Source organism: Pezoporus wallicus, unplaced genomic scaffold (genome assembly GCF_028554395.1).
Source record: "Pezoporus wallicus isolate ANWC-B61680 ecotype Strahan unplaced genomic scaffold, APGP_CSIRO_Pwel_v1 contig_8143, whole genome shotgun sequence".
Taxonomy (NCBI): domain Eukaryota; kingdom Metazoa; phylum Chordata; class Aves; order Psittaciformes; family Psittacidae; genus Pezoporus; species Pezoporus wallicus.
In genome coordinates, this window is record NW_026636259.1 from 886,011 (window position 1) to 902,182 (window position 16,172).

General features: G+C 58.8%; 1 protein-coding gene across 1 annotated transcript; it reads left to right on the forward strand.

Annotated features, from left to right (window-relative positions):
• Positions 1-13,833: 13,833 nt before the first annotated feature.
• On the forward strand, positions 13,834-15,132 carry DUSP14 (dual specificity phosphatase 14). The gene has a single exon (XM_057399516.1). It carries the CDS (start codon positions 13,950-13,952, stop codon positions 14,544-14,546), a length of 597 nt encoding a protein of 198 aa, XP_057255499.1. The 5' UTR covers positions 13,834-13,949; the 3' UTR covers positions 14,547-15,132.
• The last annotated feature ends 1,040 nt before the right edge of the window (positions 15,133-16,172 follow it).

The window sequence follows — 16,172 nt, forward strand, 5'->3', positions numbered from 1 at the left end:
ACTGGTTCAGTGACCTTGCAGGAAAAGCCAGCATGGATTTGGTGGTGGTGAAAGCACACACAGTGGCACAGGAAAAACACATGGGTTTCCATACTGCTCCCTTCAACTGGAATGGATGGAGAATGCCAAGGAGCAAAGATACAGCCTCATGCACACAAGTATCTGCAGCTCCCCTGTCCTGCTGTGCCTGCATCCCACATGGATGCTCCCCACAGATCCCACTGTCCTTCCACAGGGAACCACAAGCCAGAACATACATCCCAGCCATGTGTTGGCACACCATAGCAGCACTGGGTCAGGACTGTGTGGGACCCCAATGGGCATCAGTGAAGCAGGAAAGAGCACCCCAGCCCATCCAGTGGGACAGCAGAGGGAATACTGGCCTTAGGGGATGGTGTTTTGCCCCATGTGATGGGACAGCCAGGAGCAGGCAGGGATACCTGGGCAAGGCACAAGACTGCCCCAGCAGTGACTAAGCCTCTGGCACACACACAGCTCCCCACAGCTGGGTTCAACTCACGTGGGCTGTGGAAACACTTCCCCTTCGTTCACAGTCCCATGGATGAGAGCATCCCATGGATCTGGGAATGGCCACACACCCAGCTGCGCCCAGCCGCATCCCAGGAGCCCTAAACTGGAATCTCCCCCTGCCCACGGATCACGGGGCTGGGACATCCCATCTGCTCTGCTCCCGGTGTCACTGGGAAGCAATCAAAATCCCTGTCGTGCTGTGACATCCCCAGAGCAGCCTCCAGCGACCCACATTCAGCCACTTTAATCACACATGGTGACCTAAAACCCCGGGTTTGTTTTGCCCCATTAACAAACCACAGCCTGAGCTGGCGCCTGCTCAGGGATCCCTGTTCCATGCTGTCACCTCACACTGAAGCAGAGGCAACTGATGGCTCCATGGCCAGATTTATCCCCTCTATTGCCTCCCCCCTGGGTCCCTGCTGTTGTCAGGGAGGTGAGGAGGAGAAGGCATCACCCCAAAACCTTGCCACAGCTCTCCAAAGTGCCATCTGCCTAGGACACAAGTGCTGCCAGAATGGTCAGTGCCAGCTGCTCCGTGTTTGACCACCCTGGGATGCAGTTGTTGCTCCCAAACCCCAGGAGGCCCCATGTCCCTGAGCCCTCAGCATCACACAGGGACCTTTCCTTGCATCATGCCTGTGCGGGAGGCTGAAGGCGGGGAAGAGTAAACTCTGGCGTAGCCATGGAAACTGGAGAGGATGGATGGATGGGTGGATGGAGGGATGGCAGCGGGTCCCTGCGCGCTGTGCCACAAGCAGCCACCTGCTCCCCACTCAGCTCCCGGAGCCCCTGCGGCTGTGAGCACCCAGCATGGCAGGAAAACACCCGTGTGATTAAGCTAATAGCCCTAATGAGCAGTTGATGGACTGCAGGCTGGACACATCCTTCAGGAACGTGCCCTGGACTACGCTGTGCCACGCTCACCCCAGCACAGAGTGTATCTGCCAGGCTGGACTGCGGTGAGGTGGGTTAGAGCCCTTCCAGTGCTCAAAGGCACCACATGGGTAATTGAGGGGGTCTCATCCTGCTTCAAGCATCTTCTCCCTACACAGTCTTTGTATCTCATTCCAGAGATGCACAGGTCCCTACGGGAAGGGGGTAACTAGTCCAAAAAGTGATGTCTGCCTCCTAGGAGAGCATCCCACCCACACTGAATCACACACAGGTCCTGGCCAGATGAAGGTTAAGAGCACGAGTTACACCAGCACTTAAAACATCTGCATGCAGCTGTAGAGTTCGGAACGACCCAGAGTGAGCTGGGGCTGTGCAAGAGCCTATTTCTCACTTAATGACAGTCAAAGGAGGGGGAAATGAGGGGGTGAGATGCTTGGGAGGGAACCCCCAAGGCTGCACCCCAAACCCCATCCTCATCACTCCCTATGCCGCCTGTGGCTGACACCACCCTGGGGGTGCAGTGCAATGGCTCAGAGCCCCCAAGCCAGGGCACGGTCCCTTGCCCCCAGCTCCTGAGGTGACACCCCAAAGGTTCTGCTGCCTCTGAGCCGCTCCATAAACCCAGCATCACCCCGGCTCTGCCTCTGCCCCACGGTGCTGCTGCTCCAGGGAGGCAGCAGAGGAAGAGCAAGGCTGCTGCGAGGCGGGGGCAGAGCCGAACCCCTTCACATTTCCATTTTCTGGCCTTTTGAGGCTTTCTTAATTTGTCTATTTCTGTTCCTCGCCCACCTCCGCGCGCAGAGTGACGAGAGCCTGCGCTGGAGAGGCAGGGCTTGAAGGGAGAGCGCGCTGCCTGCTAGGAAGCCTCATGGAAAAACAGCCTCTGGAGCAATAAACAGCTTTGGTGCTGAGGGCTGTGAGGGATGGCTCCATCTGGGCTGCTGAGTCACGAAACCTGCTCCAGTGAGACACCAGCCACAGGGCTTGGGGCTGGGGGAGCTTCCTATTAGGGATGTAGTGCTATTTCAGTCCAGAACGTGTGACAACACCACCAGAAACTGAACCAAAAGGAGCCAGGGTGAGAACGCTTCGCTCCAGCAGCTGGGGAGTTAAAGCGGAGGCTGCTGCCCTCCTCCTCCTCCTCTGCCTCTGCCAGCCCTGCCATGGAGGTGGGAGCAGAGCCTTCCACGTTAGGTGGTTTCCAAACGAAGCCAAAGAATCCCATTAGCCATGTGGATCCCCCTGCCCTTCCATGGGGATCCTGGCCCACCCTGCCACCAGCAAGGGACCACCTTGGCCACCCAGCACAGTGCCCATGGGAGCCAGGATTCCCAAGCCACGCTCCATCCTTTTCCCTGCTCCTGACACATGGAGGAGAGAGCAGTGGCTGCCGCTTGGTAATGTCCCGAGCCCACAGAGACCTGGCTTGTCCTTCTGCTAGGGCTGTCCCCAACCCCATGGGCACCCACCTCGTCCCCACAGGGACTCTGGCACATCCCAAGGGAGCCCACCTCGTCCCCACACACACACTGGCAGGGTCTCCATGGGGACATGACACATCCCATCCCTAACAAGGGACCCCACCGTGCCCCAGCATGGATGTGGCCGCATCCCCACACGCCATCATGTCCTCACTGCGACCTCCTCATGACCCCACAGGGACCCCGCCATGTTCCTTCAGTGACTTCACCACATCCTCATCCCTGCAGAGCCCCATCCATGTCCCTCCATGAACCCGCACTTGTCCCTGTCCCCACAGTGACACACACACAGCACCACATCCCCTCAGGGACCCCCATGTCCCCTCACTGACACACTGACACATCGCCATCCTCACAGGGACCCCCATTTGTCCCCACAGGGACCCCATGTCCACAAGGGCCCCCATGTCCCCTCATTAACTCACTAACACATCACCATCCCCACGGGGACCCCCAGGGACCCCACCATGTCCCCATGTCCACAAGGACCCCCATGTCCCCTCATTGACTCACCGTGTCCATAGGCCTCCTTCATGTCCCCACAGGAACCACTCCTACACCGCCATATCTCCTCAGGGACGTCACCACGTCCCCATGTTCACAGGGCCCTTCACATCGCCTCATGGCCCCTCACTGACTCACTGACACACCGCCATCCCCATGGGCCTCCTTCATGGCCCCACAGGGATCACCCCTACACCGCCACATCCCCTCAGGGACCCCCATGTCCCCTCACTGACACACTGACACACCACCATTCCCATGGGCCTCCTTCATGTCCCCACAGGGATCACCCCTACACCGCCACATCCCCTCAGGGACCCCCATGTCCCCTCACTGACACACTGACACACCGCCATTCCCATGGGCCTCCTTCATGTCCCCACAGGGATCACCCCTACACCGCCACATCCCCTCAGGGACCCCCATGTCCCCTCACTGACACACTGACACACCGCCATATCCCCTCAGAGACCCCTATTTGTCCCCAGAGGGACTCCCAACATCCCAGTGTCCACAGTGCCCCTCACATCCCCTCACTCACTGACTCACCGCCATGCCCATGGGCCTCCATCGCGTCCCCACAGGGACCCCCCACACACACCGCCATATTCCCTCAGGGACCCTCATGGCTGCTCATTGACTCACTGACCCACCGCCATCCCCACAGGGCCCCCTCACACCGCCACATCCCCTCAGGACCCCACCATGTCCCCATGTCCCCAGTGCCCCTCATATCCCCTCACTGACCCACCGCCATCCCCACAGGGCCCCCTCACACCGCCACATCCCCTCAGGACCCCACCATGTCCCCATGTCCCCAGCGCCCCTCACGTCCCCACACTGACACACCGCCACATCCCCTCAGGACCCCACCATGTCCCGGTGCCCCTCACGTCCCCTCACTGACTCACCGCCATCCCCACAGGGACCCCTCACACCGCCACATCCCCTCATGGCCCCTCACCGACCCGCTGACACACCTCCATATCCCCTCAGGGACCCCTGTTTGTCCCCACAGGGACTCCCAACGTCCCCATGCCCACGGTGCCCCTCATGCCCCCTCATATCCCCTCACTGACACACCGCCATGCCCACAGGGCCCCCTCACACCGCCACATCCCCTCAGGACCCCACCATGTCCCGGTGCCCCTCCCTGACCCACCGCCATCCCCATGAGCCTCCATCGCGTCCCCACAGGACCCCCCCCCCCCCCCCCCCCCCAAAATCCCCTCAGGGACCGCGGGAACCCCAGCGAGGCCGCGGCGCCTTTAAGGCTGGGCCGGGCGCCAGCTGCCTCCGCCCCGGGGCCGCGCCGGGCTGGGCCGGGCCCCGCCGTAGCCTGGAAACCGCCGCTCGGCGGGCGGAGGGCGGCCCCGGCAGCGCCGCGGTCAGGTGGCAGCGCCGGAGACCGAGCCCGGCGGCCGCCCGATAAAAGTGCTGCGCGGCCGCCGCCCGCCGCGGAGCCGCCACGGAGCCGCCACGGAGCCATGGTGAGGGGCGGCGGGGGTACCGGGGATGGGGGGGTACCGGGGATGGGGGGGGTACCGGGGATGGGGGGGGTACCGGTTTGTCGCCTTTCGCCGCCGATCTTGCGTTATTTACAGCTCGCCCCGCGCTCCCTGCCTCCAGCGCCGTGTCCCCATGGAGACCGCCGGCCTCCCCCGGCGCCTCGGGTCTGAGCCGGTGGTCCCCCCCCTTTACCCGTCCCGTTGGGATGCGAGGAGATCCCCCCCGCCCACCATCATCAGAGCGCGGTCCTGAGGCTTAGAGCCCCGCTGGGGCATTGGGGCTGGATGGGGACCCAATGGTTTGGGAGCTGGCTGTGCCCATCGCCGGGCTGGGATGGTCCCGTGTGCCCAGGGATGGTGCCGCGGTGCTGGGATGCTGCGGAGCACCGAGGCGGCAGTGCCAAGAGGTGCCCCAAAAGGGGCAGGACAAGGCAGGAGCCTGTTTGGGGATGGGTAAAGCCCAGCCGGACTCACTCCCGATCGGCGCAGAGGTTGGGGTGGAAGCCAGCATCACCCCCCCCACCGCGGGCAGTGCTTGCCTGGCTCCTGCCCATCGGGATGGGAGCCCATGGGGTGCCCTAGGCACCCCGGTGCTGGCAAACCCCATGGCGTGCCTGCGGCTCGCCGGCCTCCAAACCAGACCGGTTGCGTGCGCGGGCCTTGACTCAGCTCCGGAGTCCGGCCGGAGTCAATGAGTGGCGTTTGGCCGTGGGGAGATGGGGAAGGGTTGTGACCTGTTGGGCCGGGCAGGCGATGAGGTGTGTGTGCCGGAGCGCCCGGTATTGACAGACGTCCTAATATCGGGTTGCAGGGTCAGTTTATCCCTAAATGCCATCACCACAGGAATGGTGGCTGGGTTAGCGCTGACAAAACACTGTTTTCCCTTACGGTACACGGGATCGGCTGTCCCTGCTCGGGCAGGGGGCAGATTCCTCCCGCAGGGCCTCTCCATCCCTGTTCCTGGAGGTGAGGATGGGATCTATAACACCCCAGCTATCCAGGCAATGGGTAACAGGAGTCCCCAGTTTGGGAAGCTCGCACCATTCCCACGGCTTGGCTGAGGCAGGAGGGGAGCACTAATGCAGCAGGTTTCAGTCGGTTCACGCCTACAAGGTGTGAGCCTGCAGCTCTGCCTGTCCTTTCTGCCACCAAGGGCCCTGGACGGGGCAGGCACATCCCATCCTTCCTGCGGGAACAAAGGAGAAATCCCATGGATTTCATCCAAGCCCTTGCTGTGCGCTGCTGGGTCTGCTCCAGGCTCTGGTGCCGCTTCCTCGTTGGTCAGGGTAATACTGGAATTTGCATGGCTTAATTCAATACCTGATTCCAGCTGGAATCTCGGAGCTGGAAAGGCAGAGGGCTCGTGCTGATCTGGTGTTAGAAATGTACGGGGTGGAGGGAAGAACCTGCCTACACCATCAGGCACTGCAGGAGGGAGGAAGGAAATGCAGGAGCCTGCATGGGAAGTCTCAAGCGGATCTCTGCTTTGGGTCGGTACCGGCTGTATCCCAGGGAAGCGGCCATGGGGCACATCGGGGTGCCCGGGCAGAAGTCGGGAATGAGGAGAAGGGAAAAGGCACCTGGGAAAGGCAGCAGGTACCAGGAGCAGCTTCACTCCCGCTCCCCAGGAGAGCCAGGAGTTCCCTGCTACCACTGCAGGACCTTCCTTATGGGGTGGCTTTCCCTGGAATGCCTCAAATCGGGTACAGGAGCTTCTCTCAGTCCCTTTCCTCTCCAGGTACGCAGCCCTTACCACACACACACTGATTTATCGCTCAGGAAACAGCCCACTGAGCAACCACAGTGCTCAGGAATGCAAACAGCCAGCAGATAAGGCTCTGCCATTGGGAAACAGCTGAGGAATCCCTCAACAGCAGCTCCAGCTCCCTGGGTAGGAAGCTTTAAACGGGAAGGCAAATGCGCTGCCCACTGTCCTTGAGCAGCACAGGGCTGGCAGAGGCTGCCCCAGTGCCCAGCACTCCCCAGCACCAGCACTGCAGCTCGGGCTGGTCTCACACAGCTGCTCCCCCACTTAAATCTATAGAGTGATCGATCATGGTAATAATAGTTATAGATAGTGAGAACAATATAGTGAGCCTTTAGTAACAACGAGGCAGGTTTTAGTTTCCCAGCAGGAAGCTCAACAAGTGCCGCCGCTCATCCCTGCCCTGTGCTGCACTGGGGTTCCTGGGCTCAGGAGACTTAATATTCCCCTTTATCCCCATCCCACCTGCAGCACGGAGGGTCCCTCCCCGTTGGGAGGCTCAGCAGCAGCTTATGGAATCCCAGCAGCAGGAATCCCAGCGCTCGTGCTGCTGGCACAGGGAGTGTTTGCTGCCACACGTAAACTTGATTTCTAATGGATGAAAATTGGCCTCTCTTCCTGTTACCCAAAGCAACCCCATGGATGTGCTCAGAGGTGACCTCATTCCTTACGACCAGTCCATTTCCATCTGCTTTCCTGCTGCCCTCCTTCTAGCTCTTGATTCCTGCTTTGACTGGCCTGTGACGAGCTGCTACCTGGAATCCACAGGGGATTCCTCCAGCGGGAGCTGTCACAGTCAGGTTTACTGGAGACCCCTCCTGGGAAGTGGGGCTGCATTTGGAACATAGATTCATGGAATGCTGTGGGCTGGAAGGGGCCTTAAAGCTCACCCAGTTCCAACCCCTGCCAGGGGCAGGGACACCTTCCACTAGAGCAGCTTGCTCTGTGTCCCCTTTGTCACGCATGGACACAGGGAGCAGGGGATGGAGCAGAGGAGCTTTTCTAACCCACCTGCAAGCCAGGTGCCATACGCTGGCACCCAAATAAGCTGCATTGAACAGCCCCTGTCTCCACTCAGGGTTTGAAACCAGCCCTTGGTGTCCAGCTGAGCCCAGAACCGATGCTGCACACAACTGTGGAATCCTGTTCATGCCCCCTCAAGGCTTGGGTCTGGTTTGTAAAGGGTGTTTCAGAGGGTTTAAGTACGATACAGATGGCCACGCTACAGGCTTGTACTGGGAGCCCTGTGCTCCCACTGCTCCCCCCAGGCACGCTGGAGCCAGCAGCTCCCGTATAACAGACGCTGCTTTAACAAGAAAGATGGTTTGTTTCTCCTGCCTAAAACCCTGTTGCAGAGGGAAGCTTGTCCCCAGCTGTATCACATACAGGATACAACATGCATCACGTACAAGGACCAACGTGCTCTGGATTATTCCCATCTCCCGCACGCCAGCCGGGAGCCATCCCTACGGCAGCGGCTTTGCCGGCAGGACCCAGCTGTGCAGCAGAGAGGAAGCAGCTCTGCCTGATCCCGATCCCAATCCACAACCCCACAGCAGCGAGGAAGAGGCGGCTGCGTGGCAGGGAGCAGGGCACGTGCAGCGTGCCCGTGGGCAGGCTCTGCGGGAGCTGCCTCCCCTGCACATGGGAGAGCCGAGGAGCATCCTCGGATGGATCCTACCCAAAACCTCACCACCCGTTTTTCCAGCTCCTTTGGGGCTGGGAGAATAGGAAATCAGGAGCCAGGCTTTGGCTGGCAGAGCAGGGAGGGATCCAGAGCGCTGCCAGACGTTTAGGAGCTCAGCCCAACGTGTGTTTTACAAGTTCCAACTATAACGTATGCCCTGATGGTCTGTGAATGCTTGCAATGCTACCCATGGGGTTTACAGTCGCTGGTTAACCCCTCATAGGCTTCCTCAGTGCATTAATCTGCTCACAGACCGTGGGGTAATGTGCCTGCAGCAGGAGCTGCAAGAGCAAGGGCACACTGTTGGTGCCCATGGAAGGGAGGTGGGCTGCGATGCTGCTGTCACCCCTCCAAAGGCAGCATCACAGCAGGCTGGGACAGGCTGATTGGGAATCATCAGCCCTGAGAGCTGGCTCAGGTCATGGGAGCAGCCCGAATTCCGGCTGTGTGGAGGAGGCAGAGCTGCACCTTGGCACAAGGCTGTGCTCATGGAGTAAATGTGTTTGATGTGGGGCTGTTGAGCAAGGGTAAGTCCAGGACCTGTGCCTGAAACCCTTGTGAAGTTACCGGTGTGTGGCTGCAAGCACGGGGTCCTGCTGGGTGCTGCACAGGCCTGCTCACAGCTTTGGGTACCCAGGCTGTTACCTGGATTTAACACCCGACAGCTTCCAGCCTGGGCTCGCCTGGGAGGATAACGCAGGCTGCGAGCAGGAATCGATGAGGGCTCAGCCCAGGCATCCTCCATCAGCCTCAGTCTCTGCCCTCCTGCTTCCCAGTTCAAATCCAAGCCACCCATCCCTCGTGTGCTGATGGTTCTGAACCATGTTCCCAAGAGGAGGCTGTGACAGCTTTGGGAGCACATCCACAACAGCCAAAGGCAGGAAGCAAAGACCCAGCACAGCAAATGGATGGGAAGAGGAGCACAAGAACCAGCAGTTCCCACACATCCTCCCCTCGGCTCTGCCAGGTGACTGCTGGATAAGGGTGTAAGTGATACCCAGGATAAGCAGGCAGCCACTGGCCTCGGGCCCACCTCGAGCTCCCCCGGACTCAGCACAAGCAGGCCCTGACCCTGAGGATGGCTGCGGTTTGTGCTCTCTGCTGAGATGCGTTCAGTGCTGCTCTCCACAACCACTTCTGAGCAGCAAATGGCTTCAGCCTGGCCAGGAGAGCCCTGAGCTCGTTCCTCCAGCACCTGCAGTATTGACTCTCCTCTTCACTGCAGCGTTAGGGAGCGTTTGTCATGCTTCTCCTCTTGCTTCAGCAAGGACCCGGTCACCCCCCCAGCCCACAGACCTGCCTCGAGCCCCGCATGATGCTCTGGGAACACAACCAGTGCCTCTGCAGCAAAGCCAGAGCGGGACCAGCTGAGCACCCCCCCCCCCAGCCATCGAGTCACACAGCTGCACAATCCCACATGGCCCAGGGGGAGAAGGGCCTGAGGATGCTCCCACCTCTGCCAGGTACAGCCACAGCGCCACGTTGCTGACACAGAATCCAACACAAGCTGCAAGTCTTAACTCTGAGTCTCTCAGAACCAAGCCGCAGCCTCTGCACGCAAGCCAGAGCCCTCAGAAAAGGGAAAATCCCCCCAAAGCATCCAAGGAACCATCCAGCAGCACCAGAACAAGCGAGCAGAAGCTCAGATTTGCCAACTCATTGTCTAGAGACCAGCAAACAAGGCTCTCCCCTCCTGCCCCAGAGATCACAGTGTGTTTAACTAACATCTGCCTGTTTGCCTCTGTCTTTTAAGCTTTCAGAGGTGCTTTCAAGCCTTCCTCAGGAGGTCCTGGAACCAGGACTGCTTTCCTGTGGGAATTTCAGCCTTTGTCAGCAGGATGCATTCCAGGGAACAAAAGCAAGAGAACCAAACCTCCAGTTCAGCAAGACCTGGAAGAACAGAGCCACGAGCACTGCCTGCAGCAACCCCTTTGGGGCAATGGAGACCACTGGATCCACAACCCATCCCAGCAGCATCCTGGTAATGCTTTGGAGGCACTCTGATGGCAGGAAATCCAGCGCAGGTGGGATACAGACCAGGATCACACACTACCAGCCTCCCATGGGAGCAACCATTGCCCCATCGCCCTATGGGCCTGGCCACAGGTGAACCACCCAAAGCAAAACCTGGAGGTACAGCAGGGACCCACAGTGCCCCATAGGAGCCAGCTGGACTTACCTGAGCAGTGGAGAGCCGGTGGGTGCCGGATGAGGTCCCAGCCATGGAGGGTGCTGGCCAGGAGCTGTGTGGAGAGGACCTGGAGGCTTTAAGAACCAGAGCCTGTCATTACCCACTTGGTTCCCCCACCCCTCATTATCCAGATGAGGCACATGGCAGAAGCCACCAATCTGCTGGGGAGGGAGGAGGCTGCCCTGCTCCCAGCCCCGTGCCAACAGTGACCCCCTGCACCCAGCACCATGGTCCCTGTGCTTGAGGAAGACCAGGGCAGAGCCTAGGGAGGGATTTGCTGAGTGCTCCGAGATGAATGATCCCATTCACTGGAATCAGCTCTGCAAACGAGGCCAGGAGCAGCAGCACCTGGTTGAGACCAGCCCAGCACCAGCCACTCTTTACCCAAGGGCTGCATCCTCTGGGAATGAAAGCCTTTGCAGGAGCCCACCACCACATCCATCCCTTTGGGATGGAGCCGCTCAGAAACTCAGGCCAGGGAGCTGTGGGGTTTGTGTGACACGAGATGGTGCCAAGCGGCTGTATCAGAGGGCGCGTTGGGAAAGGCAAAGGGAGCTTGATGGGAGCAGGACAGGATTCAGGCAGCCCCTGCCCTGGGGCCAGGCAGGAGCGGTGGGAGACGGGGCAGCTACAGGGGTAGCTGGAGGCTCACACCCACAAGCCTGCTGGAGGCTCCTGATCTGCAGCAGCCTCTGCTGATGGCACAGGAGGCTCCTTCCCATTTCCAGGCTCCCGCAAGCCAGGAGCTGCTCAGCCCGGTTCGTGTGGGCACCGGGCTCTGTCACATGCGTCCGACAGCGCGTGGCAGCCGATGGCATCCCAGCCGGCTCCTGCTGTGGGACACGGGAAGGGATGCGGGGCCTGCCCCTCTCCAGAGCATCTTTCCCCCTGCATCTGCTCCTGCTGGGCAGCAGCAGCCTCATCTCTTGCTTATATAAGGATCTCTGCTCCAGAACATTAACTCTTTCTGTTCTGGTTCCTGCTGCCCAGTGTCAGCCCCTTGGAGCCACAGGGAACTCCAGAGACATGGTAAATGCTCCATCCCTGGCAGTGTTCAAGGCCAGGTTGGACATGGTCTAATGTGAGGTGTGTGACTGTGACACAGGACTACGGGCACCCGCCTGGCCCCAGATCCATCCCATTCCCCTTCTGCTGGTGGCAGGAAGCAGAGCTGGGGCAGATGGACACCCCCCTGGCATGCTCTGCTCTTCCCAATGGAGCAGCGTGTCCCACAGCAGGAAGCTGCTCATCACTGACCGTGTGGTGCTGTCCCGGGGGTGCTCAGTGCACCCCGGTTTGCTGAGCGAGCCCCAGCCTGTCACATGCAAATGCCCGGCTCAGTTGGTGCCTGCAAACAGGAACCACTTTATGGAAAGCAGCCGAAGCCCTTCCCAAAGCGCCCCGAGGAGCGCCCTGGGTGCCTGTGGGGAGTGGCTGCAGCCCCACAGATATAGGGCAGGTGAGTCCTGGGATGCTCTGCCCTGCACCAGAGGCCCTTGGCTGTGAGCAGGATGAGGAGCTCCAGCAGTCACCCTCTGCTAACTCTTCCCAGCCATCCTCAGGGGAGGTGAGCCATTAAAATCCCCATTTGGGGAGCAAATTAATTACTTAAACTATTATGTTTGAGCCACGACTTCTGTGCCAGCTCAGGCTCCACTGAGTGACTTTAATGCTGCTCCCAGTTCTTGGACAAGCACCCAGACTGGGCGTTAACCATACCTCAGCAGAGGGGCTGCTTGGGATCGAGTCTGGGTCCAGCACAGATCCCAGTAAACCCCGTGAACTCTCCTCTCTCCCCAGCTGAGCGTTGGACGTGGTCTGTGAGACATCCCCCCTTCAGCAGCCCATCACACCCGTGAGCCCGTTGGTGATCTGGAGCAGGACGCTTCCTTACCAAGGGTAAGTGCCCAAATCCTTTGTGTTACCAGTAACAGCTGCTTGATTCCCCCTGCTCAAAGGACTTTATTCCTTTGGGAGAACGTGCCTTTCCCTGCTGCTCCCGCTGGGCGCTGCACTGGGGTGCCTGCAGGGGAAGCTGAGTGCTCCCCCCTGCACCAGCACTCCCCTTGTTGGGGCAGGAACTCAAAGTGCAGCACCAGCGCTTTGGGCCCGTGGTTCAGGGGCTGCTCAAGGAGGTGCCAGCAGGGATCAGGCACAGAGGAGCCCGTGTTATGCTCAGTAAGTTCCCGTACCACAAAGCCGTGCCAAAAATCCCCTGGCAGCTTTACAAGCCGCTGCTGAGACCTGCCGCTGCTTCCTGGAGCACGGGATGCAGGCAGGGCTGTGCTGTCGTGTCAGGGCTGCAGGAGGGGTCTCTCAGCCCTTTGAGGACCCTCTGACCCACAGTTAATGGCTGAAGGGACAAAGTGGTCCCCAGGTCCCCTCCGTGTGGTGCCCAGTGATGCTTTGCTGGGCTCAGATGTACCTGGGCAGAGCAGGGACTCCCCAGCATGCACTGACCAGAGCCTTCCCATGGCCTGGGAGAACACAGAGCTAAAAGGGACTGGGCATATTGATGCTGCAGGGCTCATCCCCTTCTCCAAGAAGTCCTAAAGGAAGAGGGGGAAATGAAGTGAGGCTCCTTCCTGGGTGCCCCAGCCAGGGATGCGTGGCTCATGCAGGCAAGCCCAAGCCTCTGCAGAGCGAGGCTGTCTCCAAAGCATTACTCAGTCATCAGAGCAGAGGAGAAGAGCCTCCCGTGTCCCAGCCTGTGCTTCGGCTTTCCTCACGGCTCCTGACAGAACCAGGTCACTCTTTCCACACTTCCCGGCCCAGCCGAGAGCCGCTGACTGATGCGGATGGACGTGAGTCACGGCCCTTCCACCCAGCAGCTCTCTGCTGCCTGTGTACTTTGGCGGGGCCAATCCTGCCCCTCAGAAGGGAGCAGGGTGGCACTGGGCGAGGGCAGGGTTGTCGGAGCTGCTGGCATCTGCAGCAGGTTCTCACCATCCCTTTGGACTGGGGCCAGTTGGGGAGTTGCTGGTTCTGAGCATGGCGCAGGCAGAGGTAATCTCCCGCGTGCTAACCTGTGCTGGCCTGGCCCACAGGGACCTGCCTAAACCCTTGACGAGTAATTGGAGCTAATTAGGCTGGAAGAGGTTTTGGTGAGGATCTGTCCAGGCAGTGCCCGGGGGCCCCTTGGTAATGAGCTGGGTGCAGACCAACACCACTTCTCCCAAAGAGCTCTGCCAGGCCCCAGCAGGGCGAGCTGGGTTTTCCCTTTCCATGCCCAGACCTGGTCTCCTCCATCAGCTCATGTGGCCTTGCTTGTGTTTTGCAGTGACCCTTGCTGTCCTTGCACCATCAAGCCAGACAATCCTTCCCCTTGGCTGAAGATCCCGTTGGATCTCTTCCCATAATGGAAGCGTGAGTGCCAAGCTCCTCCATGACCTCCAGAAGCCACAACTCCTTACCGAGAACTCTGATGGCTCCACGAATGCTTTCTGAAGGTGCCCTGGGGGGCATTGCCCAAATCACCCCCTCGCTGTACCTGAGCCGGGGCAGCGTCGCTTCCAACCGGCACCTGCTCCTCTCACGGGGAATCACCTGCATCATCAATGCCACCATCGAGATTCCCAACTTCAACTGGCCCCAGTTTGAATACGTGAAAGTGCCTTTGGCTGACATGCCCAACGCTCCCATCTCCCTCTACTTCGACAGCGTCGCCGACAAGATCAACAGCGTGGCGCGGAAGCACGGGGCCACCTTAGTCCATTGCGCCGCCGGCGTGAGCAGGTCGGCCACCCTCTGCATCGCCTACCTGATGAAGTACCACAAGGTGTCCCTCTTTGAGGCATACAACTGGGTCAAGTCCAGGCGCCCCGTTATACGCCCCAACGTGGGCTTCTGGAGGCAACTGATAGACTACGAGAGGAAGCTCTTTGGGAAGACGACGGTTAAAATGGTACAGACACCCTATGGCATCATCCCAGACGTTTATGAGAGAGAGAGGAGACCCCTGATGCCTTACTGGGGGATTTAATGGGACTGCAGACGGGGAGCACAACAGAAGGGACGCGCTGTTCTGAGTCAACCAGACTGGGGACATTCCCTTCTCCTTCTACAGCCAACTGGGGTTCTTTACCATACAGCAGAACCTCAACTAATTCTCACCTCACTAACCTGCAAGGCCAACGATCCCCTTCAAAGCATTTCTCTCTACAGGGATTCCCCCCACCCCCGTTTCTCTGATTTAGAATGAGGTCTCCTTATAAGTTTATTCCTTCCATAAAGCCTCCCCCCTTTTTTTAGCCAGTTTATGAGTATCCTAGGAGGAAAGACCAGAAAGGCATTTGGCAGAGTTGATGAACAAAGCGTGCTCTGGGATGCGGTAGCCTGGATATTTCATTTATAGCTTATTTGCTTCCTTGCAGATCCCTATAAAGGCTTGGGAGCAGCACTAGCATGGGAGGAGCGAGGTCCTGCCCTGCGGTGGTGGGTTCTTCCAAGAGGGAGGCAGGTGCTGTGGTGCTAGTGCTGGTGTTTTCTTTACCACCCGTAGTGACTCTCAGTATGTAGTGTTTGAGATCTTTAGTTAGCTCTTAATCTGTATTAAAAGTAAAAAAAAAAACAAACCAAAAAACCAATAAAAGTATAAAAAGAGTGAGGTCAGTCCTTGTCAGCCACAAAACTCCAACGATCCAGAGCAAATAATACCCGATCCTTCTTCACTCCTTCCATGCCAGGGCAATAGTCCTGGGATACACTACTGAAAACCGCTGGCGTTCTTTGTTGGGTGGGAAGTAAGCAGAGATCTGGTCCAAACGTGGCTCAAGACAGAGTGAGAGGTTGACCCTGCCCGCACTGGACAGCCAGAGAGATGGTCAGGGGACTCTGTGTGCATGGCCACCTTCCGAAGGGGCTGGGCCTTGTCATCCAACAGCAACCTGCCAGGAAACCGGAATTAGGCAAATCCTCTTGATTACTGAGCCCTAAGCACGGTCGTGACCTGCCTTAGCCCATTTCTACATCACCACGTCCTCAAGGTTATGCTGCATTCTAGAGCTGCTCTGCGCAGAACGGCGACCCGCTCACCCTCCCGGGCAAGGATGGCTTCATGGAGAAGGCTTTGCCTTGTCCTGTGTGCGAGGAGAATGATTCCAACCCCAGTGGGGGAGAAGCCTCCCCATGGCAGAGCCGCCGCCTGTTTCATTGAAGCACTGACAGGCCCATGGGGAGAGCAAGGCAAGCCTGTTCCTCGCCAAGACGCTCGTGTCCTCTGTTGCATCTCTGAAGGAGGAAAAGCAGATTGCTGGATGCTGAGGTAGCTGATCTAAATGAGATTCTATACTTGTAAAACAACAAAAATCAATAAAGATTAAAGAAGAACATGTGTTGGTTTCCTCTTCAGAACCGCGCTAACGCACCGCAAGTACCAGCGAGAACATGGTGTAACACTGAACCTCAGTCTTGAGGAAGATGCTGTGGTCTGTGCCCATCACTTGGCCGATCACTTCACAGCCACGCGGGTGTCCTGCAATCCCCGGTCCTCATCACAAACCCCAGGCCATTCATTTGGCTGTATCAAAGGTTTTATCTCATTTAGCCCCGGCTGAAGCTGAGGTTATAAGGAGCAGCAGATGTGGTTAAAGGATTGTTCCACACTGAA